At 36.1% G+C, this 26,544-nt stretch overlaps 1 protein-coding gene across 1 annotated transcript; it reads left to right on the top strand.

Moving 5' to 3' along the window:
- The first annotated feature begins 205 nt into the window (after nucleotides 1-205).
- On the top strand, nucleotides 206-3,529 carry UBQLN2 (ubiquilin 2). Its single transcript, XM_012752985.3, has one exon. It carries the CDS (start codon nucleotides 469-471, stop codon nucleotides 2,341-2,343), a length of 1,875 nt encoding a protein of 624 aa, XP_012608439.1. The 5' UTR covers nucleotides 206-468; the 3' UTR covers nucleotides 2,344-3,529.
- The last annotated feature ends 23,015 nt before the right edge of the window (nucleotides 3,530-26,544 follow it).

The raw sequence follows: 26,544 nt of genomic DNA, 5'->3' as shown, positions 1-26,544 counted from the left end.
GTTTTCTTTCCAGTGCATAAGTTTTTGATTTTGACCAAGCCAAATCTATCAATCTGGGCCTGGCGCCGCGTCAGCAGAGGGGGCGGGGAGGCAAGCGCAGAGTGGGGGAGGGGAAGGGGCGGGGAGGAGAGGGCGGAGCGGCTGCGGGAGTTGCTGGGAATGCGCGTGGTCTGATCACAAGGCGGCGGTGGTGGCGGTGGTGGCGGTGGCGGTGGTGGTGGCGGCGGCGGCGGCGGCGGCCCAGAGACCAGAGCACGGAGACTTTTAGCCTGCGGCCTACGCCCAGCCCTTTCTCCACTGGAAGACAACGGAACCGCAGTCTTCATCACTGAGGTACCGTGCTCCGCGCTCCCCGCCTGGTCCGACCCAGCCCGCTGCAGCGGCGCCTCCTTCCTTCTTCCTTCCCTGGCTCGCTCGCTCTCTCTCTCGCCCGCGCCTTCCCTGCCCGTCTGCGTCACTGAGGCCGCCATGGCTGAGAATGGCGAGAGCAGCGGCCCCCCGCGCCCCTCCCGCGGCCCTGATGCGGCCCAAGGTTCAGCCGCTGCACCAGCTGAGCCCAAAATCATCAAAGTCACTGTGAAGACCCCCAAAGAGAAAGAGGAATTCGCAGTGCCCGAGAATAGCTCGATCCAGCAGTTTAAGGAAGCGATTTCGAAACGCTTCAAATCCCAAACCGATCAGCTAGTGCTGATTTTTGCTGGAAAAATCTTAAAAGATCAAGATACCTTGATCCAGCATGGTATCCATGATGGACTGACGGTTCACCTTGTTATCAAAAGCCAGAACCGACCTCAGGGCCAGTCCACGCAGCCTAGTAATGCCGCAGGAACTAATACTACCTCTGCGTCAACTCCCAGGAGTAACTCCACACCTATTTCCACAAATAGCAACCCGTTTGGGTTGGGGAGCCTGGGAGGACTTGCAGGCCTTAGCAGCCTGGGCTTGAGCTCTACCAGCTTCTCTGAGCTTCAGAGCCAGATGCAGCAGCAGCTGATGGCCAGCCCAGAGATGATGATCCAAATCATGGAAAATCCCTTTGTTCAGAGCATGCTTTCAAATCCCGATTTGATGAGGCAGCTCATTATGGCCAATCCACAGATGCAACAATTGATTCAGAGAAACCCAGAAATTAGTCACCTGCTCAACAACCCAGATATAATGAGGCAGACCCTCGAAATCGCCAGGAATCCAGCCATGATGCAAGAGATGATGAGAAATCAAGACCTGGCTCTTAGCAATCTCGAAAGCATCCCAGGTGGCTATAATGCTTTACGGCGCATGTATACTGACATTCAAGAACCTATGCTGAATGCTGCACAAGAGCAGTTTGGGGGTAATCCATTTGTCTCGGTGGGGAACAGTTCCTCCTCCGGGGAAGGTACACAGCCTTCCCGTACAGAAAACCGAGATCCACTACCCAATCCATGGGCGCCACCGCCGGCTACCCAGAGTCCTGCTACCACCAGCACGACCACGATCCCTGGCAGTGGGTCTGGCAATAGCTCCAACAGTGCTACTGGGAACACCATGGCTGCAGCTAATTATGTTGCCAGCATCTTCAGTACTCCAGGAATGCAGAGCTTGCTGCAACAGATAACTGAAAACCCCCAGCTGATTCAGAATATGCTGTCTGCGCCCTACATGAGAAGCATGATGCAGTCACTGAGCCAGAATCCAGATTTGGCTGCACAGATGATGCTGAATAGCCCGCTGTTTACTGCAAATCCTCAGCTGCAGGAGCAGATGCGTCCACAGCTCCCGGCTTTCCTGCAGCAGATGCAGAATCCAGACACACTATCAGCCATGTCAAACCCAAGAGCAATGCAGGCTTTAATGCAGATCCAGCAGGGGCTACAGACATTAGCTACTGAAGCACCTGGCCTCATTCCAAGCTTCACTCCAGGTGTGGGGGTGGGGGTTCTGGGAACCGCCATAGGTCCTGTAGGCCCAGTCACTCCCATAGGCCCAATAGGCCCTATAGTTCCTTTTACCCCCATAGGCCCCATTGGGCCCATAGGACCCACTGGCCCCGCAGGCCCCCCTGGCTCCACCAGCTCTGGTGGTACCACTGGGCCCACCGTGGCCAGCTCTGCACCCAGTGAAACCACAAGTCCAACATCAGAATCTGGACCCAACCAGCAGTTCATTCAGCAAATGGTGCAGGCTCTGGCTGGAGCAAGCCCTCCACAGCTGCCGAATCCGGAAGTCAGATTTCAACAACAACTGGAACAGCTCAACGCAATGGGTTTCTTAAACCGTGAAGCAAACTTACAGGCCCTAATAGCAACAGGAGGCGACATCAATGCAGCCATTGAGAGGCTGTTGGGCTCTCAGCCATCATAATTACATTTCTGTACCTTGAAAAAAATGTATTATTTTTGATAATGGCTCTTAAATCTTTAGAGACACACGAAATTGTGCTTTACTTTCATTTTGATTCTTTTAAATCTGTCTAGTTATAAATCTAATATGATGCATTTTAAGGTGGAGTCCTTCCTCCTCCCTCCCTCCCTTCTTTGCCTCTTTCTCTCTCCCTCCCTTCCTCTCTGCTTCCCTCCCTCTTTGTTTCCTTCCTTCCTTCCTTTACTTTGGTTTCCTTCCTTCTCTGTTTTGAATGATGGGAATCAATGCTGTTTCACTCAAAGGTGTTGCATGCAAACACTTCTGTTTATTCTGCTTTTATTGTGATTTTTGGAAACAGGTATCAACCTTCACAGTTGGGTGAACAAGTTTTGTCCTACAGATGTCCAGTTTATTTGCATTTTAAACATTAGCATATGATAGTAATTTAATGTAGAATGAAGATATTAAGAACAGAAGCAAATTATATGAAACTCTCTAATTTGTGGTACAATATTGCTTATTGTGACTTTGGCATGTATTTTTGCTAGCAAAATGCTGTAAGATTTATACCATTCATTGATCTTTTTTGCTATATTTGTACACAGTACAGTAAGCACAATTGGAACTGTACATCTAAAAATATTACAATAGAATCTCTGAGCATAACAAATGTAACCAAAATGAGAAAGAATACAAGAAATATTTCTGGAGTTAGGTATGTCTCACAATGTTGTAGAATCTTACAGCATCTTTGATAAACTCAGTGAATATGTTGGCTAGGCAAGTTCAGTTAAAATATAGTAGAAATGTTTATTCTGGTATCTCTAAGTATACATTTAATTGTACAGAAAATTTACAGTGTAATAGTGTGTCAACATTTGCAGATTGACTGTATATGACCTTAATCTTTGTGCAGCCTGAAGGATCAGTGTAGTAATACCAGGAAAGTGCTTTTTAGCTAACACTTCCTTCTCAACTTCTAACATAAAAGAGATCCTAATATGCATTTTGATTTGTAATTGGAAATGTAACTTTCACTGAAAGTGTCATGTGATGTTTGCATTACTTTTAACTGATATGTATAAAGGAAAATGTATCTTTTGACTTCATCAGTAATTTCTCTTGTGCACAGGGGAAAATGCATTAAAAATGGCTAAAAAAAATAAAAAATTTAAAAATGGATAAATCTTTTCCTTTTTGCCTTCTGGCCCTAGGATCATGTTTAGAAGGGTTATCCTTCCCTAAGATTATATAAATGTTATCCTGTATTTCTCTAACTTTTATGGTTTTATTTAAAAATTGTATTTGCCCTATGTGGAATTATTTTGATTTTGGTATTTTATTTATTTATTTATTTTTTTGCCCCAAAGAGTTACCCAGTTGTTAGCCGATATTTGTCTCTTCCCTCCAAATTTGAAATGTCATGCATATATATGCCTTATTCTGTGTTTGAATTCTCTTTAGCTCCACTGAACAATGTAGCCCCAGTACACCAGCCTATAGTTATTGAGTTAGAAATACAATTTCATATCTGTTAGGGTGAATCCTCCTATTGATCTTTTTTATCTTAAATTTTTTTTACAATTTTTGATATGTTTATTTTACCAGATGAATTTTACAATTAATAGGGTTTCCCCAAAAAATAAATTGGGAATTTGGTTGGATTGTCTTAAGTTGATATGAGGGTGAGAACTACAGAATTGTATTACTTTCCAGAAACATGGTATGTTGCCTCATTGTAGAAAAAAAAAAAAAAAAAAAAAAAAAACTTCTGTATCCTTCATGAGAATTTTATCTATTTAAATCCTATATAATTTGTAACAAATGTATTTCTAGGTAATACATATAGGGAACATATTGATACTGCTAATGGGAGCTCTTAAGTGTTTTACCCATGTGGTCATTTTTGCTATATAAGAGAAGAATTTATTTTCAAAGATGATTTTAAATTGGCAATTTATTGAAATCTATTTCAGAGATAATCAGTTGATCCTTTTGAGTTTTTCCTGGTAAGCAATCATATCAACGATGTTATATGTTTTCCTTCTTTTCAAAATTTATAGCATAGTTTCCGACTGCATAGGTTAAATATTTCAACAACAGTGCTAAGTAATAAAGGTGGCATTGGTATTTTTGTCTTGTTTCTCATTTTAACCAGAATATGTTTGCTGTAGCAATTCAAAAATGTGTTTTGTGAAAAAACATTCCTCTGGGAGATGGGCAAATAAGTTTGCAAAATGCTGTATACTAAAATCCCTCTTGGAGACTCACTGTACAGTAAATGTTGGCTTGTATTATTTTTTTTAAAAATGAGTAGATTCTTCAGTTATTTAAAAAAAAAAGAAACTAACTTTGTCTAACTCAGCATTTCCCAAACTTATTTGAGTAAGGAGCCACTTTTTTTTTCCTATTAGACACAATAGCATTTGGCCTATTATTGTTCCTCAGAACCCCAATTTAGGAAATGGTGATTTATTATTTTGCTGCTGTATGATGCTGGGTGTTTGACATAATCACAAAGGCAATATCTGCCATGATAAATTTAAGAGTTTTAATAACATGAGTGATTTGTTATGGAAATAAATACTAAAACTGGAGGCATAGAAAATAGCAACAAATCAATTGCCATGGGAGAAACTGAGTATTGTCTAAGGCCTGGCTTAGACAGTTTTGTCAGATGAATTTCTTTCAAACAGTCAAGGAAGAGAATTCCTTAATTAGCTTTGCCAAACGTTTATCTACTTTTTAATATATTTTGTTTTCTCTCTGAAAAGATACACGCCTTTAATTTTTTAAGTCTACCATTTCTCTGCTTTCTTATTAATAGGTGTTTATAACTGTTTTGGCCTCTTTTTTATTGCTTTTAACTGTTCTTCCTCCATTTTTATGTGATGTAATTTCCTCCTATTATGTTGCACGTTGCTTTTACAGACTCTGTTTTTGTTTTGGGTTTTTTTCATATACTATTGATCCACAATTTATCCATCTATTCATCATTGAATCAAGAAGGGCATATCCTGACCTGCTATCTCAACTCCTCTAATAAAAGTGGAGCTATTCTTGTATCCTTTCACTGTTCAGTGGGTTGTTGTCCTCTCTAAACTTATACTGGACAGCTGAGTCGGGTAAGTTTATATCACTGGCTTTGTGAGCCAACAGGATGAGGTAGTGGGAAGGGAGCTAGGGCCAGAGGTAAGCCCAGCAGGAGAACTTTACCCCCAAGATGGCTTTCCTCATTTGCTCTTTTGGCCTCTGCTTCAGGTATGTGGTATCATACATACTTTTACCACTTGTGGGGGTGATAGGGAGGAGGGAGCAGACATAAAACAATAAAACAAACATTAAAACAAACCCTGCTCATTAAAGGAGACTTTTACATCAGGTTGAGACTGACATATTAGTTGAGAAACCATGATCAGGAGACACCTAAATTTGGGTATGGCTGAGCTTGCCCTCTGAGAGGAGGCAACCTGCTCCCAATTCTGTTGATCCACGCTGTCAAAACAGAAATAAATGGAGTAATTCCTGCCTAGCCCCAGGATCAGGTTTGGGTTAGGGTGTTAGAAGGTCCCTTTGGCCTTTGTCTCACATTTACCAGGGGACTCATTAAAGCTTCCTGCCCTTACTTATCTGTAACCTGTCACCTGCAGCAATGAGAAACCTGGCTTCCACCATCTGCCATCCATTTACTTAATTGTTCAATTCCAGTACACGTGAATAGCAGTATAAGAATATTTAACCATGGGAAACAACTTTATCAAATAAAGTAGAGAGCTTATGTACAATTTCTTTTGCTTGTAGTCTTACAGACTCCACTGATTTCCAAGTTACTTAAGTCAGCACCTTTTTTCCCACAACCTTTAGTGAGGTTGTTTATACATTTTAATACACTTAAATAGTTTTGTCATATTCTATATTCCATCCCTCAGCCTCCTAAATGATTTTTTTAAGAATTGTGTATCAAGATTCAGTCTTTGTGCTGTGAAATTCTATGGATTTTGATAAATGCATATTATCATGTATTTACCAGTATCATATAACAGTGGTCTTCAACCTATATGGCACCAGGGACCAGCTTCATGGAAGACATTTTTTTCCGTGAACTGGGGGTAGTAGGGGGATGGTAGATTCACTGATGTCTTTTTGTGGTTTGATACCTCATTTCTTTTTAATCACTGAACAACATTCCACTTTATTGGTATACCACAACTTGTTTATCCGTTCACCTATTGAAGGACATGTTGGTTGTTTACAGTTTTGGAGATTATGAAAAAAGCTGCCATAAACATTCACATGCATGTAGCTGCTTTAATTTGATTTGCCATTATCCAATTCATGATAATTACTTTATGATACAAACAATATATGCACATTATAAAATAAATTTAAAATGTAAAATATTAGAAAAATAAGAAAAAACACTCATAACCAGAGATAACTACTATTATAAATTTGTTTTCCCCCAGTTTGATGCAGTTTTTTTTTTGTTTTTTTTTTGAGACAGAGTCTCACTTTATTGCCCAGGCTAGAGTGAGTGCCGTGGCGTCAGTCTAGCTCACAGCAACCTCAAACTCCTGGGCTCAAGCAATCCTCCTGCCTCAGCCTCCCAAGTAGCTGGGACTACAGGCATTCGCCACCATGCCCGGCTAATTTTTTGTATATATATTAGTTGGCCAATTAATTTCTTTCTATTTATAGTAGAGACGGGGTCTCACTCTTGCTCAGGCTGGTTTCGAACTCCTGACCTCGAGCAATCCGCCCGCCTCGGCCTCCCAGAGAGCTAGGATTACAGGCGTGAGCCACCGCGCCCGGCCTTTGATGCAGTTTTAATATATACATTTTTAAAATGTATTGTAAATGCTGTTTTTTAAGTCTTTCCTTTTTAATTTAACTCTATATTACAAACATTTTATTTTTTATTTCCAGAATTTTACTAAGTATAAAATGTGGCATATATTTCTTATAAAAACAAAAGATAATTTCAGAAATGTATAAAGTAAAAATGAAACCCTTTCCTCACCCACATTCAATTCCCAGGACAAAGGGAGGGTGGAGGGAATGTGTTAACACTTTAGTTAATATATATGTATAATTTTTCCAATTCAGTAAACAGAGATTTACTTTATTCTTTCCAATGGTTACATAACATTACAATGTATGTATATATTATCATTTATTATCTCTATTAATGGACTTTAGACTGTTCTCTATTTTTCCTTATAAAAATTGCTCTGGTTATCATAATTGTACATTTAACTTTGGTCACTTCTTCAGTTACTTTTGTAAAATAAATTCCTAAAAGTGGAATCCTGGGTAAAAATGTTTGCACACTTAAAGTATAAATACATTATACTAAATTGCCTTCCAGAGAGGTTGTACCCATTTAGACCCCTACAAAACATGTAGAATTCCTATTTCTTTCTCAGAATTGCTTCTGTTCCCATCTGTGACCCTTTAGTATGCAAACAAATATATCTTTGTTGTTTTATATTCCATGTTTTGATGAGTGAGGTTAAAAATTCCTACATGTTTAATGGCCATTTTTATTTCTTATATGAATAAACTGTTCAGAATTAGTTCATATTTCTATTATGGCATTAGATTTTTTTTGCATTTATACAAAGAGATCTTTATGTATTAAGTATATTAGTTCTTTGTCTTTCATATTGACCCCATACCTTGTTTTCCCCAATTAATCATTTGGCTGTTAACTTTGTTGAAAGTTGCCACTTAGTTTTCTAGTTTTTTGTGTACAAATCCCCCAGTCTCTTCCTTTAGAGCTTCTACATTTTTATGTTTAAATTTTTACTTCATCTGGATTTTGTTTTTGTTTATGGTTAAAGGTAGGGATTAAATTTTTGTTCCAAACAGATATCCAATTTCCTAACATCATTTCTTGTACAACCTATCTTTTCCCCATTGATTCAAAATCTTATATTCATCTTATACAAAATTCCTCTATTTACATGTGTCTGTTTCTTCAGTCTCTGTTCTTTTCCAGTGATATCTATTCTTCTACCAGTTGCAGACCATTATAAGTGCTGTAGTAGTATTTTTGATATCTGGTACAGGAAGCCCCCTCTTAGTGTTAGTTCTTTTGCTAAGTCTTTTTGGCCATTCTCTTGCATTTTTTCTTCCAAAAGAAATTTAGAACAAATATATCATGCACCACCTAAAATGCCATTGGATTTTGAGAGGAATTACATTAAATGTGTAGATTAATGTAGGGAGAACAAATGGTTTTGCAGAATTGGGTTTTCTCATCAAAGGATGTGATGTTTCTCCATTTGTCTTATTTTATGTCCTTCAGTTAAGTTTTATAAAGTTCTTTATTTATTTATTGTACCTTTATTGTTAAGTTTTCTTAGGTTTATTTCTAGATATTTTATAGCTCTTTTTAATGGAAAGTTTTTGCCCTATTACACTCCCTGATTGATTATTGCTAGTATATAGAAAAGTTGATACTCAGTTACTGAATCTCTTTCTTATTTCTTTCCTTTCCATATTGCATTAACTAGAACTTTCAGAATAATGTTGAATGGCAGAGGGAATAGGAGACATACTTGTCTTGTTCCTTACTTAATATTAGAAATGGATTCTGGCCTGGCGCGGTGGCTCACTCCTGTAATCCTAGCACTCTGGGAGGCCGAGGAGGGCGGATCGCTCAAGGTCAGGAGTTCAAAACCAACCTGAACAAGAGCCAGACCCCATCTCTACTAAAAATAGAAATTAATTGGCCAACTAAAAATATATAGAAAAAATTAGCCGGGCATGGTGGTGCATGCCTGTAGTCCCAGCTACTCAGGAGGCTGAGGCAGAAGGATTGCTTGAGCCCAGGAGTTTGAGGTTGCTGTGAGCTAGGCTGACACCAGGGCACTCTAGCCCGGGCAACAAAGTGAGACTCTGTCTCAATAAAATAAATAAATAAATAAATAAATGGATTTCATGTTTCAACTTTAAGTATCTTTGCAGTTGGTTTCTTATAAATGCTGTTTAATTTTCAAATTAAGAACATTGATTGTTTTATTCCAGAGTTAACATTTTTCAAGTCAGGAATAGATAATGAATTTTGTTAAATGCTTTTTGGCATCTCTCAGAATAATCATTTTTAAAATTTTTGACACACTAATGTGTTGAATTACATTATTAGTATGTTGACTCATCCTTGTGCTCTTGGATTTGATTAGCTAATATTTTATTTAGAATCTTTTGTTTGGTTTTTAATCCTTCTCAAAAACATGTCCAGCATTTTTTAATCAACTTCTTATATTTTTACATCCAGGTTGATCAGTATGTAGCTGGTATGGGGAACTTAGAAATGACAAAGTTCAGTGTTTAATACCCTTCTCCTTCCTTCCCTGGAATTCAGCCAATTCATCTAGGCAGGAGTCTTCTAGTCAACGAACTCTACATAAGTAATCGAGACCAAAGGGGAGTATACCATGATCTGCTACTCTGCATGTGGTGTTTTAATGGTGTCCCTGGAGTCCTGAGATTTTTTTCTTCTCTGACTTTTTCCCAGGCTAGTTCCAGGAAGGAAAATATGTCTCTGATTAGTGGAGTGCTTTCTCTTTTAACCTCTTATCCAGTTTCTATTCTCAACTTTTCTTGGAAAACATCACTGGGGCTGAGGGGGAGCATAGGGAAAATGTTATCAGACATCAAATGAGGTGTTCCTTGCTGTTCTGGAAGCTCACTCATACCTCTCACTTAGGGAAATCAGTGGGATGTTTTAGTAGTATTTTCATTTATTACCTTCTGTAGTTCAGTAGATATAATTTTCCTCTCTATTTTGTATTCTTCAGTGTTTTTTTTTTCAGTAGGAATCAAGGGGGGAGGGGTTCTTATTTTGCCATTTCTACCCTGTATAAAACCTTTTTATTATTGAAAAAAGAAGTTGGCATCCCCAGTTTAACTTCTAGTGTTTCCTTAATCATGGCTCATCACACTTCTGCTCTTGCTGGGCAAATGGTTTATGTTACTCAGCTGTCCCCCTAGGATCCCACCCCTGGTTCTAGGGCAATTAGTTGGTACCTTGGTTGAGAAACAGAGCTACTCTAAGAGATAAAGCTATCATATTAAAACACAACAGGTGATATTGGATGGGATTAAAGATTCCAAGGCTACAATCAACTGAAGTCTTTAACATGTCTATAAAGAGAATGTGTAACATACTGCTCAGGTGAGTTGTTGAGTGAAAGGAGCATGAAAAAAGAGAGTTACTGATGCAAAGGACATTGTTCATCAGGGGCGATACTACCTTCATCTGTAAATCTCTGTTGACACTTGGTGTTATTAATATTTGACCCAAATGCCATGGGATGTTAAAATCATATACAGGTGCTCATCAGCTTATGGTGGGGTTTTGTCCAGATAAACCGATCATAAATTGAAAAGATTGTTAAATCAAAAAATGCATTTAATACACCTAATCTACCAGACATCATAGCTAAATACAGCCTTAACATGCTCAGAACACTTACATTAGTCTACAGTTGGTAAAAATCATCTAATGCACAAAGTCTATTTTATAATAAAGTATTGAATATCTCAAATTGTAAGTATGTTTTCTACTGAATGCATATCACTTTCACACCATCATAAAGTGAAAAAATTTTAAGTCAAACCATCATAAGTTGGGGACCATCTGTAGTTAACTCCCCTAGCTCTGACTTCATATTCTTGAAGAAGCTTTCGGATAATTTGGTTTCTCTTCCTGTCTTCCTACTAGGAAAAAATGCACTGATCATGTTGGGGCAAAAGGTATGCTCTCCTTTGAGCTATATTGCACACAGTAAATTTAAAAATAGAGACACTAGTGTAGATACATCACTACCTTCTAAGTTCTGTCAGCTTGGTATGGTTTCTAAGGACCATGAAACCTAGAGTTATCAGTTTGACTCATTCAGTCAAATATTTAAACTTACAAGGCAAAGGAAGAGGCTGTTGAGCTTAGTGAGTTCACCTAGATAATGCAAATCCCGGAAGCCTTGTGGTAGCAGACCAAACGGCCTTCCCTCAAGACAGGCATACCTCGCCCTAATTCTTTCTTTCAAAGTGCTACAGTTGCTATCTTTGTGATTTGGAGCAAGTCATAGACTCTCAGCTTCCTTAGGCTAAGAAAGATCATCTTAAAATATCCACCTGATGCTTCAATTCTATGTCACACAACTTGAATATCTCTAATTTCAAGTAATTTACAGTCCTTATTTAGGTACATTTTAAAATAGAAGTATAACATACATACAGAAAGTACACGAAAAGTATACGTATCATAATTCTAACTCTACAAATCAATGAATTTTCAAAAAGAACAGATTTGTGTAATTAGCACCCAGATAAAGAAACAAAACATTACTAGCACCCTAGAAGCCTCTTAATGTCCCCTTCCAGGAATTATCTCCCAAGGGTAATCATTATTCAGACTGCTAAAAGAATAGAAGTTTTGCCTGTTTTTGACCTTCACATAAATGGAATAATCAATCGTATATTCGTTTGTGTATGGTTTCATTCACACACCATTATGTTTGTGACATTCATCCATGTTGTTGGAATTTGCTGCCTTTACTTTTATTGAGGTGAAATTCACATAAAACTTACCATTTTAAATTATAAAATGTGGTGTTGTTTAGTATTTATTCAGTATTGTACAACCATCACCCCTATCTAATTCCAAAACATTCTCATCAGCCCCCAAAGAAATCTCATATCCATGAACTAGTCTCTCTCCCTTCCGGCCTCACCTCTGGCAACCATTTATTAATGTGTATCTTGTCTCTATAGACTTACTTATTTTGGAATATCATATCAATGGAATCATACGGTACATGACCTCTTATATTTGGCTTTTTCATTTAGCATAATGTTTTTGAGACTTATCAATGTTATAGCATGGATTCCTTTTTTATGGCTGAATAATATTCCACTGTATGGATGTATGACATTTGTTTATACATCAATCAGTTGATACACATTTGGATTGCTTCTGCATTTTAGCTAATGTGAGTGCTGACATGAACATTTTTATTTAAACATCTGCTGTTAATTCTTTTTGATATATACTTAGAAGTGGAATTGCTAGGTCATATGGAAATTCTGTGTTTTACTTTTTGAGGAATTGCCAAATTATTCCACACTGGCTGTACCCTCTTACATTTCCACTAATAATGTAAGAGGTTTCCAATTCCTCCACATTCCTTACCAACAGTTGTTATTTTTTCATTTTGTTTTCTGATTATAGCCATAGCCATCCTAGTGGTTGTGAAGTGGTATCTCTGTGGTTTTTATTTGCATCATATTAAGCATTTTATTCACGTACGTATTGGTCATTTGTATTCCGTCCTTGAAGAAATGCTGTTCAAGTCTTTGCCTATTTTTCTAATTGGATTCTTTGTCTTTTGTTCTTGAGTTGTAAGCATTCTTTATAGTTTTACTGGACACAAGACCCCTATCAGATATATGACTGCATTAGCTTGCTAAAGCTACCATAGCAAATACTGCAGAGTGAGCAGCTTAAAACAACATAAATTTATTTTCTCACAGTTTTAAAAATTAGACGTCCAAGATAAAGATGTCAGCCAGTTTCTTCTGAAGCCTCTCTCCTTGGTTTGCAAATGGCCACCTCCTTGCCATGTCCCCTATGCATAGGAATTCTTGGTGTCTCTTTATGTGTATGCTAATCTTATAAGAACAACAGTCAAGACTGGATTAAGGCCTACCCTAAGGGCCTTGTTTTAACATAGTTACCTTTGTCAAAGGCTCTATCTCCAAATATAGTCACATACTGAGATACTGGGGATTAAGGTTTCAATATGTGAATTTTGGAGGGACACAATTAAGCCCATAACAGTGATTTACAAGTGTTTTCTCCCATTCTATAGGTTGTCTTTTTACTCACTTCATAGAATCCTTTGGTATGCAAAAGATTTTAATTTTCATACAGTCAAATTTGTCTATTTATCTTTTGTTGCTTGTGTTTGTGGTGTCATATCTACAATTCTATTGCCAGACTCCATGAAGATTTATCATCATGTTTTGTTCTAAGAGTTTTATAGTTGTGGCTCTTGTATTTACATCTTTGATCTATTGTGCATTAATTTTTATACATAGTATAATGGTTCATTATCATTCTTTTTATATTAAATTACAGGTATCCCATCATCATTATTTGAAGAGATAATCCTTTCCCAATCAAATGGTTTTGGCCACACTTGTCGAATATCAATTATGTATAAGATATATGTGTTTTTTCCCTGGGTTCTCTATTCTTTTTTTTTATTTTTTTTTTCAGCATATTACGGGGGTACAAATGTTTAAGTTACATATATTGCCTTTGCCCCACCTGAGTCAGAGCTTCAAGCGTGTCTATCCCCCAGATGGTGCTCACCACACCCATTAGGTGTGTATATACCCCTCCTCCCCATCTGCCCAACACCTGATGAATATTATTACTATATGTGCACTTAAGTGTTGATCAAGTACAAAGATGTGGAAACAACCCAAGTGCCTGGGTTGTCTATTCTATTCCATTGGTCTAAATGTCTGTCTTTACACCCATACTACAATGTCCTGGTTACTGTGTATTTTTGGCACTTTGTTTGTTTGTTTGTTTGCCTAGACTTTTTGATAATACATTTATTTTTCAATTATCAACTGAAAGGTTCCTTCTCTTTTGTAAAGCCATGTATAAAGGCAAGGATGTTAATATAAATCTTCAGCCTAAAATGTAATAGGCTGCAGTAGGCATGATCATCTCTTTCAGTTTGGAGATTAGATATCAGCTTCTGTGAAGCTGTACAATGTAGAAGGTTAAACCAGCTCTGTTTATGTATGACTCTATTAAATGATACTAATTGCTGCATAATCCCCAACCTTGCTTTATAAACATCTCATATCTTATCCCCTGGTATATATCTGTTTCATTAACATAGTTCCCTTCTTGGTGGGTTTATGTCCTCATTTTTCTCCTATATATGCACATAGTTTCTTTTTTACTGTGATAAAATATAGATAACATAAATTTACCATTATTTCTATGTTAGGTGTATAATTCAATCACAGTAAGTACATTCATATTGTTGTGCAACCATCACCACAATCCATTCATTGCTAGCACTTTATTATCTTCCCAAACTGAAACTCCTAGCCCATTAAACAATAATTCCCCATTTTCTCAACCCTCCAGCCCTGGCAACCACCATTCAGCTTTCTGTTTTTATGAATCTGACTATGCTGTCTATCTCATATAAGTGGAATCATACAATATTTGTCCTTTTGTGACTGGCTCATTTCACTTAGCATAAAATTTTCAAGGTTGATTCATGTACGAAGTGTCAAGATTTTTAAAAATTAATTTAAAAATTAATTTTTATTTAATAATTAATTTAAAATATTATTAATTATAAGAATGAATAATATGCAATGGTATGTATATATGACATTTATCCATTCATTTGTTGATAGACTCTTAGTTACTTCCACCTTTTACATATTATAAATAATACTGCTGTGAATATGGAAGTATAAATATTTGTGAGTTCCTATTTTCAATTCATTTGGGTATGCACTCAGAAATGAAATTGCTAGAGCATATGGTAAATTAATGTTTAATTTTTAGAGAATACACTAGACTTTTTTCTACAGTCGCTGCACCATTTTACATTCCCACCAGCAATGGACAAGGGCCTGATTTCAACACATCCTAGTCAACATCTGTTATATTCTGTTATTTAGATAATAACCATCCTAATGGGTATGAAATAGTACATCATCCTGGTTTTGATTTACATTTCCTTAGTGGTTAGTGATGCTGACCATCTTTTCGTGTGCTTATTAGCTATTTGTATATCTTTAGAAAAATGTCTGTTCAAATCCTTTGCCCATTTTTCAAGTGAGCTATTTGTTGTTTTATGGTTTATGGTGGTAATGTAAATTAGTACAGTCATTATGTACAACAGTTTGGAGGTTCCTCAAAATTTTAAACATACGACTACCCTATGATCCAGCAATTCCATTACTGGGTATATATCCAAAGGAAATGAAATAAACATGTCAAATAGATATCTGCACTTTGAGATTCATTTCAGCCCTATTTGCAATAGACAAGATATGGAATCAATCTAAGTGTCCATCACTGGATGAATAAAGAAAAACTGGCATGTATACACAATGGAATACTATTCAGTCATATCAAAGAATGAAATGGCTGTTATATTCAACAACATGGATGAATCTGGAGGAGATTAAAGTAAACTAAGTCAGGCACAAAAAGACAAATACTGGATGATCTCACTTATATGTGGAATCTAAAGTAGTTGAACTCATATAAGTAGAGAGTATAATGGAGGTTACCAGGGGCTGGGTTGTGGGTTAGGTTGGGGAGATGTTGGTCAAAAGATGCAAAATTTGTAGGACAGGAAGAATAAGTTCAAGACATTTACTGTAGAATATGGTGACTATAGTTAATATTAATGTATTGTATTCTTGAAAATTACTGAGAGTAGATTTTAAGTGATTTCTCCACAAAAATAAGTGTGTGAGGTAGTGCATATGTTAATTAGTTTGATTTAGTCATTCCACAATTATACATATTTCAAAAAAACATGTATACAATGAATATATACACTATTTTGTCACTTAAAATGTTTTATAAATGAAAAATACAGCTGATTTTGTATACTGCAACTTTGCAGAATTTATTTATTGTCACTAATAGTCTTTCTGTGGATTCTTTAGGATTTTCTCTGTGTAAGGTCATGTCTTCAGTGATTAGAGATATTCATACTTGCTTTTATACTTGGATGTCTTTTATTTCTTTTACTTGCCTAATTGCTCTGGCTAGAACTTCCAATGCCTATGTTAAGTAGAAGCGGACTAAACAAGCATCCTTATCTTGTTCCCAATATTAGGGGGAAGAGCATCCAGTATTTTGCCATTGATTATGAAGTTTTCCTCTGGATTTTTTATATATGTGCTTTATTATGTTAATGAATTTTCCTTCTTTTTCTTGTTTGTTGCATGATTTTATCATGACAAGGTGGTAATTTTATCAAATTCTTTTTCTGCACCATGTGTTTTGACTTCAATCATTCTGTTACCTTGGTATATTATATTGATTTAGTTTTATATTTGAACCATCATCAAAAAAACTGATGACTAGGTCCAACCCCCAGATATTCTGATGTAGTTGGTTTGGGGTATGCTCTAGGCATTATGAATTTTAAAATTAGGTGATTCCAACATCCAGCCAAGATTGACATCCTACTGCCCCATAAGGAACACAAAAACAGAAAACCAAATAATGAAAGTAGCTGTCATTTAGTATTCTCCAAGGTATTAACCTTCCCACCACCCTACAAAAATAGGTATTATTTATTATTATTATTATTATCCACATTTTATACCTAATAAAGCCATAGCATAAAAGGCTAGGAAATTTGCCTGTATACATCCCATAGAAGTAAGATTCAGAGCTCAGGTTCAAATCCAGGGAGTCTGACTCTGGAACCCAAAAGCTTAACCACTCCATTAGGACTTTCCCTCCTGGCCTCCAGTTGTAATTTCTGCTACTGCTGTTACAGTTCGTGCAATTGTCAGTCAACATTAGAGCATGGTAGCTATTGGATATTTGTCAGATGAGGCTTGGTAGAGTTCAAAAAAAATGGCTGTGGTCAGTAAACAGCCAGCCAGATAAGCAGGGAGAACAGACTGAAGACATCAAAGAATAACAGTAGAAAGGATGAGCACAGAATTGGGTATCAGAGAAATCAGAAAAATACTAGAAAGAGGAAATGGCAATAGGACAAAAAGTAGACCAAGATCCAAGAAAAGTGGCCAGATTCCTGAAACAGTAGGCGGTTAAGATTCACTTTACCAGCAGTCCTTTACTATACCTTTGTCCAGGGTTTGCACAAGAAATTAACATCAAAATAATCCTTGTGGGTTTTGGGGAATATGTAAGTGTAGACTAGAGAGTAGAAATTTAGTAAGTTTGGATGAGCTCTAGCATTCCAGCTCATAGAGAGTGAAGGACAAGAGGAGGCATGAAAATGAATTGCAGAAAAATGAAGTTACTCTACTGTACTGTTTATTATTATTATGGTAAAATGCATGTAACATAAAATTTACCATTTTAATCATCATCTTAAAATATAAAATTCATTGACATTAAGTACATTTTCAATATTGTGCAACCTTCACAACTATCTAATTCCAGACCTTTTTTTTATAGGTTTTAGAAATCTCCTTATGAAACATTTTTCTTTTTCTTTTCTCATTTTTATTTTTTTTTAGTTCCAGACTTTTTTTTATCACCCCATAATCATTAAGCAGTCACTCCCTCCAGAAATCTTCCTTCTGTTTCTATGGAATTGCCTATTCTGAATATTTCATATAAATGAAATTATACAATAGGTAGCCTTTTGTATCTGGCTTTTTTTCACTCAGCATGTTTTTGATATTCATGTTGCATGTATCAGTATTTCATTCCTTTTATAGATAAATAGTATTCCATTTTATATACTTCATTTTCTTTATCTATTTATCCATTTATGGAAATCTGGCCTATTTGTATCTTTTAGCTCTTGTTAATAGTGCTGCTATAGATATTCATGTACAAGCATTTATTTGGACACTTACTTTTGATTATTTTGTTATATATGAGTAGAATTGATGGGTCATATGAAACTTCTATGTTTAACTTTTTTAGGAGCCACCAAAATGTTTTCTCTTTAACATTTTCACCAGTAATGTACAAGTGTTCTAATTTCTCCACATCTTCCCAATGTTTGTTATTTTCTACTTTTTAAATTATAGCCATCCTACTGGGTGTGAATTGGTATCTCATTGTAGTTTTGATTTGCATTTCCCTAATGAAAACTGACATTTAGCATTTTTTTCATGTTGCTTGTTGGCCATTTGTATATCTTTTTAAGAAAAATATCTCTTCAAGTTCTTTGTCTTTTTTTTTTATTGGAGTGTTTGTGATTTTCTTGTTGAATTTAAAGGGGCTTTAAAATACATTCTGAAAACTGGACCCTTATCAGCTATATGGAAATAATAAATGTCTGAGGTGATAGATAGTCCCATTACTCTGATTTGATTAATTCATGTTGTATGCCTACATCAAAACATCACATGTACCCTATAAAGATATATAACTATTGTATACTCATAATAATTAAAAATAAAATTTAAAAAATGATTTGCAAATGGTTACTCCTATTCTGTGGGTTGTCTTTTCATTCTCTTGACAGTATCCTTTGGTGGACAAAAGTTTCAATTTTGATGAAGTTTAATTTATGTATTTTTTTACTATATGTGATTTTGAGCCATATTTTTTAAAAATTTCCAAAACCTAAGTCATGAAGATTTACCCGTATGTATTCTTGTAAGAATTTTATAGTTTTAATTCTTATACTTAAGTCTTTTATTCATTTGTTAATTTTTTGTTTTTGTTGTGAGATAAGGTTTGAACATTATTTATTTCATGTGGATAAGCTGTTTCCCAGCACCAATATTAAATTATTCATTCATTCACATTATTCTTTCTCCATTGAATTCTCTTGGCACCCTTATGGAATATCAATTGACCACAGGTAAATTAGTTTGTTTCTGGACTCTTATTCTATTTTATTGATCTATATGTCTATTCTTATGCCAGTACCATATGGTTTTTATTGCTGTAGTTTTGTAGTAAATTCTGAAGTTGGAAACTTTGAGTCTTCCAACTTTGTTCCTCTTTTTCAAGATTGTTTGGACTCTTCAGGTTACCTTGCAATTGCTTCTAAAGCTTAGAATCAGCTTTTTCATTTCTGTAAAAAAAAAAAAAAAAAAACTTGGGATTAAGTATTTTATTCTTTTTGATGCTATTGTAAATGACATTTTTTACTTAATTTTTTGTATTGTTCATTACTAATTTCTAGAAATGCAACCAGTTATTTTGTGTTGATCTTGTATTCTACAACTTTGCTGAATTGGTTTATTAGTGCTAATAGGTTTTTTTTGCATGTGCATTCTTTATGATTTTCTATATATAGGCTCTTAGCTGTTATAAATAGAGATAGTTTTAGTTATTCCTTTCCAATTTCATTGTCTTTTTTTAGCTCACTTAATTTGTCTGGGTAGAGTTTCAGTACAATGTTCAATAGAAATAGTAAAATCATACATCCTTATCTTCTTGATCTTAGAGGAAAAACTTTCAGACTTTAACCATTGAGTATGATGTTGCCTGTGGATTTTGCACATATACTTTTTATTTTAAAAAATATAATCATAACATTCTGATTCAAAAAAATTCCCATCTATTCCTAGTTTATTGAGTGTATTTATCATCAAATGGATGTTGAATTGTGTCAAATGTTTTTCTGTATCAATTGAGACAACCATGTCTCTTTTCTTCTCTTTATTCTACTAATGGTGTATTTCACTGATTGATTTTTTGGTATTAGTATGTGGAAACACCTTTGCATTCCTGGAATAAATCATACTCAGTCATGATGCATAATTCTTTTATTATGCTACTGGATTTTGTTTGCTAGTAATGTGTTACGATATTTTGCATCTACATTCATCAGAGATGTTGGTGTAGTTATTTTTTCCTTGGGCTATATATGCCTTGCCTTGGTACCAGAGTAATGCAAGACTCATAGAAATAATTAGGAAGTGTTCTTTTGGCTTCAATTTTTGTAATAGTTTGAGAATTGGTGTTAATTTTTCTTTAAATATTTGGTAGAATTCACTGGTAAAGCCATCTGATCCGGGTTTAATTATTTTTCATTTTGTTGTGAGAGTTTTAATTCCTTCTTATAGGTTTTTTACATAAAATCTTGTATCTATAATCTTTACTAAAAGTAAAGGTTAATTTGTAGTTGTTACAGGACCACTTACATTTTCTATTTCTTCCTAAGCTGTAATAGCTCATGTGTTTCTAGGAAATAGTCTATTTCATCTAAGTTATCTAATTTTTGTCATAAAATTCTTAATAGTAATCTGTTATAATCCTTTTTATTTCTCTAAAGTTGGGAGCAGCATCCACAATTTCATTTCTGATTTAATAATTTTAATTTTCTCTCTTTTTTTATTAGTATAGCTAAGGTTTTTGTTTTTCTTGTTGTTGTTATTTCTTCTCTTTATTGGCTGGGAGATAATAGTTTGAATCTATAATAACATAATGATGCTGAGAAAAGCTAATGTTCATTGAGAGTTTACTAAGTGATCAAACATTGTATTAACCACTGTGTGTACATTATTTCATTTAATCACCACAGAAATTTTACAAAGCAGATACGAGTTCTCTTCCCATTTTCCTAATGTTAAGTCTGATGCTTAAACTTTGTTAATCTTTTCAAAAAATCAACTGTTTCTCTTGATTTTATTTATGAATTTTATTAACTACTTTATTACTCTAATCTTCAAGATTTTTTCTTTCTTTTCTTATTTGTTTTTAAATTTTATTTATTTATTTTTTTAAATTTCAGAATATTATGGGAGTACAAATGTTGAGGTTACATATATTGCCTTTGCACCATCTGAGTCAGAACTACAGGCATGCCCATCCTGCATACAATGCACACCATGAGCATTAGGTGTGAATATACTCCTGACCTCCTCCCCCTTCCCACCTGCCCGACACCCGATGAATGTTACTTCCATATGTGCACATAAGTGTTGATCAATTAGTACCAATTTAATGGTAAGTATATGGATTTCTGGTTTTTTCATTCTTATAATACTTCACTTGGGAGAATGGGCTACTGTTCCATCCAGGATAATATAAGAAGTATTAGTTTCCCATTGTGTTTTGTGGCTGAGTACTACTCTGTGGTATAAATATACCACATTTTTATTAATCCACTCATGTATTGATGGGTACTTGGGTAGTTTCCATATCTTTGCAATTGTGAATTGTGCTGCTAGAAACGTTCAAGTGCACAAGTCTTTATTATAGACTGTCTTCTTTTCCTTTAGGTAGATACCCAGTAGTGGGATTGCTGGAACAAATGGTACTTCTGCTTTTAGTTCTTTGAGGTATCTCCATATTACTTTCCATAGATGTTGTACAAGTTTGAAGTCCCACTAGTAGAATATGAGTGTTCGTATCTCTCCTCAGCAATGCCAACATTCATTGTTTGGGAACTTTTTGATGAATGCCATTCTCATTGGAGTTAAGTGATATCTCATTGTGGTTTTGATTTGCATTTCCCTGATGATTAGAGTTGTTGAGCAATTTTTCATATGTTACTTGGACATCAGTGTATCTTCTTTTGAAACATTACTCTTTATGTTCTTTGCCCACTTTTTAATGGGGTTGTTTGATTTTTTTATTGCTGATTTTCCTGAGTTCCATATATATTCTAGTTATCAGCCCTTTATCATATATATAGCATGAAAATATTTTCTCCAATTCTGTAGGTGGTATATTTGCCTTAAGGGTAGTTTCTTTGGCTGTGCAGAAGCTTTTTAATTTGATGAGGTCCCATTTATTTATGTTGATACTGTGATTTCTTTTGGGGTCTTCTCGATAAATATTTTGCTTAGGCCAATGTCTGTAAGCATTTTTATAATGTTTTCTCCTAGAATTAATATAGTTTCATGCCTTAAGATTAAGTGTTATCCATCTTGAATTGATATTTTTGAAAGGTGAGAGGTGCAGACCTTTTTCAGTCTTCTAAATGTGGCTATCCAATATTCACAGCACCATTTACTGAATAAGGACTCTTTCCCCCAGTGTATGTTTTGTCTGCTTTGTCAAAGATTAGATGGGTACATGAGGATTGTGTTATATCTGGGTTCTCAGTAGTATTCCATTGGTCTATGTTTCTGTTCTTACTCCAGTCCATGCTGCTTTTGTTACTATAGCCTTGTAGTATAGCTTGAAGTTTGGTAAATTGATGCCCCCCAATTTGTTCTTTTTACTTTAAGGTACTTTACCTGTACATGGTCTTCTCTGGTTCCATATGAGGCGTAGAATTGTATTTTCTAGATCTCTCAAAAATGTTGTTGATATTGTCATAGGTATTGCATTGAATCTGTAGATCACTTTAAGTAGTATAGACATTTTAACAATGATGATTCTGCCATCCATGAGCATGGTAAAGTTTTCTATATGTTTATGTCCTGTGCTTTTCCTTCCTTAGTGTTTTATAGTTCTGCCTGTAGAGGTCTTTGATCTCCTTAGTTAAATATATTCTTATGTATTTTATTTTATTTTTTGGCATTGTGAATCGTATAGAGTATTTGATTTGGTTATCAGATTGACTGTTGTTGGTATATATGAATGCACTGATTTGTTTACAATGATTGTGTAACCTGATACTTTGCAGAAGTTATATATCAATTCCAGTAGTCCCTTGGCAGAATCTTTGGGGTTTTCTAGATATAAGATCATATCATCAGCAAAGACTGATAGTTTGTCCTCTTCTGTGGATGTGCTCGCTCTGTATTGTATATTTCCAACTCCCTGGGTTTATGGAAGATTTTTTGATTTGTCTTTAATTATCATTCCATTTTTGTTTCCATATCCCAGTGTTTCTCTTCAGGCTTGCAAAGCTGATCCTGTGTAAGAGCAGTTCTCTCGCGTGTGGTTGTCTGCTTTCTTCACTTCCTACTCAGAGAGCAGAAAGCCAGGAGGTGAGCCCTAATCTGCCATTTTTCCCCAAGCCCCCTTAGGAAGGTTTTAATTGCTGTTTCTATTTCAGCACTTGAGATTGGTCTTTTCAGGAATTCTATTTCTTCCTGGTTGAGCCTAGAGAGGCTGTGTGTTTCTAAGAATTTGTTCATTTCCTCCAGATTTTCCAGTTTGTGTGCATAAAGATTTTTGTAGTATTTATAAATTATATCTTGTATCTCCGTGACATCAGTTGTAATTGCTCCTTTATTATTCCTGTTGGAGCATATTAGAGATTTTTCGTTTCTGCTTTTCGTTAGACTAGCTAAAGGCGTGTCAATTTTGTTTATTTTTTTCAAAAAACCAACTTTTTGTTTTATTAATCTTCCATATAGTTTCCCTATTGTCAATTTTATTTAGTTCTGAATTCATCTTAATGATTTCACTTCTTCTGGGTTTGGGGTTGGTCTGTTCTTCTGATTCCAGCACTTTGAGTTGATTCATTACATGTCTATTTGTGATATTTTCAACTTTTGGATATAGGAATTTATAAAAATAAACTTTTCTCTAAAGACTGCTTTCGCTGTGTCCCAGAGGATTTGATAACTTGTCTCTCCATTATCATTAAGTTCAAAGAATTTTTTGATTTCTATCTTGATTTCCTAATTTATGAAGTAATCGTTCAGCAGAAAGTTGTTTAATTTGTGTAGAAATATGAGTTTCTGTTAGGGTTGATTTCTACTTTTATTCCACTGTGATCTGAGAAGATAAATGGTATAATTTCTATTTTTTTTTGAATTTTTTGAGACTTTCTTTGTGTCCTAGGATATGGTAAATCTTAGAGAATGCCCCATGAGCTGATGAGAAGAACATATATTCAGTGTATTTAAGGTGGAATGTCCTGTAAATGTCAGTCAGGCCCAAGTGTTCTAGAGTTTTGTTTAAGTTCTTTATTTCTTTATTAATTTTCTGTTTGCAGGATCTGTCCTGTGCAGTCAGTGGGGTTTTGAAATCTCTAGCTATTATGGAGTTTCTGTTTATCCATTTGCTTAGATCAATTACAGTTTGCTCTATGAATCAGGGTGCACCTAAGTTGGGTGCATATATATTTAAAATTGTTATGACTTCTTGTTGAACTTTACCCTTCACCATTATATAATGACCCTCTTTGTCTTTCACTACTTTTGTTGGTTTAAAAATGAAGTTATCTGAGATCAGAACTGCCATGCCAGCCTTCTTTTGGTTTTCATTTTCTTGAAATACTGATATCCACCCCTTTATCTTTAGTCTATATGCATCCTTGCAGGTTAGGTGCATTTCCTGAAGACAGTAGATATTTGGCTTGCATTTCTTTATCCATTCAGCCAGCCTATGTCTCTTGAGTGGGGAGTTTAAGCCATTCACATTTATTGAGAGAACTGATAGGTTGGAAAAATTTCTGTTCATCCTGTTAGGTTAGACTTTGTTGCTTTGTTTTCTGTCTTCAGCCATTGTGGTACCTGGCCTTCATCTTTAGCTTTTGGGTGGTTTTACATTCGTGAGTGTTTATTATGCTGATCCGTGGGTAACACTGTTCTGAGTACTTCTTGGAGGCTGGTCTTGTCTTGGTGAATTCCCTCAGTCTTTGCTTATCTGAGAATGTCTTTATTTCTCCTTCATATACAAAACTTAGTTTTGCAGGGTACAGGATTCTAGGCTGGGCATTATTCTGTTTCAGAAGAGTGAGAATGGGGCCCCAGTCTCTCCTTGCTTGTAATGTTTCAGTTGAGAAGTCTGGCATTACTCGGATCAGCTTTCCTTGTATATTACTTGCTTCTTTCACCTTACAGGTCATAGAAGGGTCTCTTTTGTTGATATTTTGGTCAGTCTGATGACTACATGTCATGGTGTCTTCCTGTTTGCATTGAATTTCTTTGGGGTTCTTTAAGCTTCTTGTACTTGGATATTTAGATTTCTAGCAAGGCCTGGGAAATGTTCCTCTATTGCATCTTCAAATAGCTTTACCAACCCTTGTGTGTTTTCTTCTTCCCCATCAGGAATCCACAACAGCTTCAAGTTAGATTTTTTCATATAATCTCACAATTCTTGTAAGCTTTTCTCTTTTCTCTTATTTCTCTGCTCTATCTCTGTGACTAACTTATTTAATTGGAAGGTGTTATCTTCAATCTCTGAGATTCTTTCTTCTGTTTGATTACCCTGTTCTTGAGGCTTTCCTCTGTGTTTTGTAGTTCCCTGAAGAGATTCTTCATTTCCAGGAGTTAGGTTTGAATTTTCTTTAATATTTCAATTTCTTTAGTGAAATTTTCTTCCAGGTCCTAGATTTTGTATGTGTGTGTGTCTTTCATGCCTGTCTTTCTTTGTGTCAGTTATCCATTTTTTCTTGCATATCACTGAGATTTCTTACAATCCATGTTTGAAATGCTTCTTCTGTCATTTTAGTGTTCTGATTCTGGTTAATGTCTGTTGCTTGAGATCTGGAGTTCCTTTTGCGGGGCATACTTTCCGTTTGATTCTTTATACTTAAGAAGTCTTTTGCTGAGTCCTCCCCATCTTGATCAGTCATTGTTTTCTTGTTTGGGAAGTAACAGGCCCTGTGTAGCCTCTGTTCCTAGAGATTCTATAGGAGCCAAGCAGCCTGGATGTGTGCACTTCTATGGTTGCTTGATCTGCTGATGGGAGGAGCCTCTATTTTGTTGTTCAGAGCTCTTTCACCACAATTGGCAGGCTACTTCTGATGGGAGGGGTTTCTTAGGTAGCCTATTGTGGTCCCTTGTTGGATTTCCTATTCATTGACCACATACCTCACTGTTGGCAGTTAACTGGGGGCAGAGATCCATCCCCAGCATTTTTTTTTATTTTTTTATTTTTTATTTCGGCATATTATGGGGGTACAGATTTTAAGGTTTCAATAAATGCCCATTTCCCCCCCTACCCCCACAAGTCTGAGTCTCCATCATGACCATCCCCCAGATGGTGCACATCTCACTCATTATGCATGTATACACCCACCCCCCTCCCCCCTCCCACCTGCCCAATACCCTATTACTGTAGTACCTATGTGACCACTTAGGTGCTGTTCAGTTAATACCAATTTGCTGGTGAGTATATGTGGTGCTTGTTTTTCCATTCTTGCATCCCCAGCATTTTGATCTTACTGGGTTACCTAAACCGGTCTGAAGAGCAAAGTCTCTGGGCTGTCAGCTATTGATCTCTGCCAAGGCCCAGCAGATTTGCCCTTGTCACAGATCAAAAGTGGCTTTTCTTGTCTCATCCTACCTCCAGGGGTGGAGCCTATCAATTTTAGGCAAGAAAGATGCTGGCTAGGGGGAGGGGTAGTTCCCCAGTCTGCCCAGCTCCCCGGCACCCCATGGCCTGTTAGTCCCTCAGACATTATCCTCCTCATGACTAGGAATGTGTTCAAAGCTCATCCATCAAGACAGGCCTGGCTAGTTGATCATAGATTATGTAAGAGTGGAGCTTGTCATGAGAGCCCCTGGGTTGGGGGAAGGGATCTGCCTGACACACCATATCACACCACAGTGGCTGGCTGTGGACCCCAACAATGGCAACTGCTCACCTGCAGAGCACCAGCACTG

The sequence above is a fragment of the Microcebus murinus genome, unplaced genomic scaffold (genome assembly GCF_040939455.1).
Source record: "Microcebus murinus isolate Inina unplaced genomic scaffold, M.murinus_Inina_mat1.0 scaf001_hap2_Mmur4.0, whole genome shotgun sequence".
NCBI lineage: Eukaryota > Metazoa > Chordata > Mammalia > Primates > Cheirogaleidae > Microcebus > Microcebus murinus.
This window is presented reverse-complemented; position numbering and strand designations above follow the sequence as displayed.

Bases quoted from the DNA above. Each gene is read 5' to 3' on its own strand.
- UBQLN2 (XM_012752985.3), top strand. From the start codon at position 469: ATGGCTGAGAATGGCGAGAGCAGCGGCCCCCCGCGCCCCTCCCGCGGC.